A 1033-nucleotide genomic window follows, 5' to 3' on the forward strand; every position below is an offset into this window, starting at 1 on the left:
GTCCCCATAGTGCTGCATCCCTCCCACCCCAAACTTCAGCAGCGTCTGCTCTGTTCCTTGTGGCGCTCAGTCCAGCAGTGTCCCCACTGTGTCCCCAACATCCCTCGTGACACAGCGCCCTTCTCGCCCCAATCCCTGGCAGTGTCACAGAGTCACAGGACGGTTGGGTTGGAAGGGGGCTCGAGGATCACGAAGCTCCAACCTCCTCCCCAATCTCCCGGTCCCCTCCTTGTCCCCACATCTGTGTCCCCGTGACCCCCAACTCTCTCAATGTCCCCCCCGTGTTCTCCCCCCCCTCCCCCCAGGCTCCATGGGTGAGAAGATGGCGCTGCGCCGCGCCGCGTTGCTGGCTGTACCCCCCGACTGCTTCATCGCCTCCTATGTCCACGGCCCCCCCCCCTGGCGACCCCCCCTCGCCCCACACCGCTCTGGGTCGCTATGGGGCGCTGGTGGCCTGCAAGGTGACAGAGCCGGGGGTCACCCCCGACCCGACGACAGTGGGCAGGAAGGTGGCGCAGCACGTGGTGGGAATGGCGCCGCTCAGCGTGGGCCCCGAGGCAGAAATGGGGGGGGGGAGGAAGGAGGAGGAGGAGAAGGGGAGGGAGGAAGGGGAGGGGGAGGAAGAAGAGACGCGGCTGTTGGCACAGAGCTTCGTGCTGCAGCCGTCGCTGACGGTCGCGGAGTTCCTGCGGTCCCATGGGGTGACGGTGCTCGATTTCGTGAGATTTCAGTGTGGGGAGGAGGAGCGGGGCTGAGCTTGGGAGGGGGGGGGTGGATTGGGGGGGCTGAAGGGCTGCAGGGGGCAGAGAGGATGGAGCTGTGGGGCTGAGAGGGACGGGGGAATGGGAGGAGAGCTGTGGGGCCGAGATTGGAGCTGAGGCTGAGGAGTGGGGGAATGGAGCTGGGGAGGGAGAGGATGGAGCAGTGGGGCTGAGAGGGGCAGAGCTGGGGAGCTGTGGGGCTGTGAGTGGAGCTGGGGCTGAGGGGATTGGAGTTGTGGGGCTGAGGAGTGGGGGAATGGAGCTGGGGGGGG

General features: G+C 66.9%; 1 protein-coding gene across 1 annotated transcript; it reads left to right on the top strand.

The window, feature by feature from the left end:
• Nucleotides 1-10: 10 nt before the first annotated feature.
• On the top strand, nt 11-755 carry TSFM (Ts translation elongation factor, mitochondrial). Its single transcript, XM_042894080.1, is given in 2 exon segments — nt 11-397; nt 399-755. Coding segments are annotated over 2 exon segments (444 nt in total). The 5' UTR covers nt 11-310.
• Nucleotides 756-1033: the final 278 nt, after the last annotated feature.

This window comes from Lagopus leucura, unplaced genomic scaffold, assembly GCF_019238085.1.
Source record: "Lagopus leucura isolate 7727_CA_CO unplaced genomic scaffold, USGS_WTPT01 32924-0_obj-0_obj, whole genome shotgun sequence".
Lineage (NCBI taxonomy): Eukaryota > Metazoa > Chordata > Aves > Galliformes > Phasianidae > Lagopus > Lagopus leucura.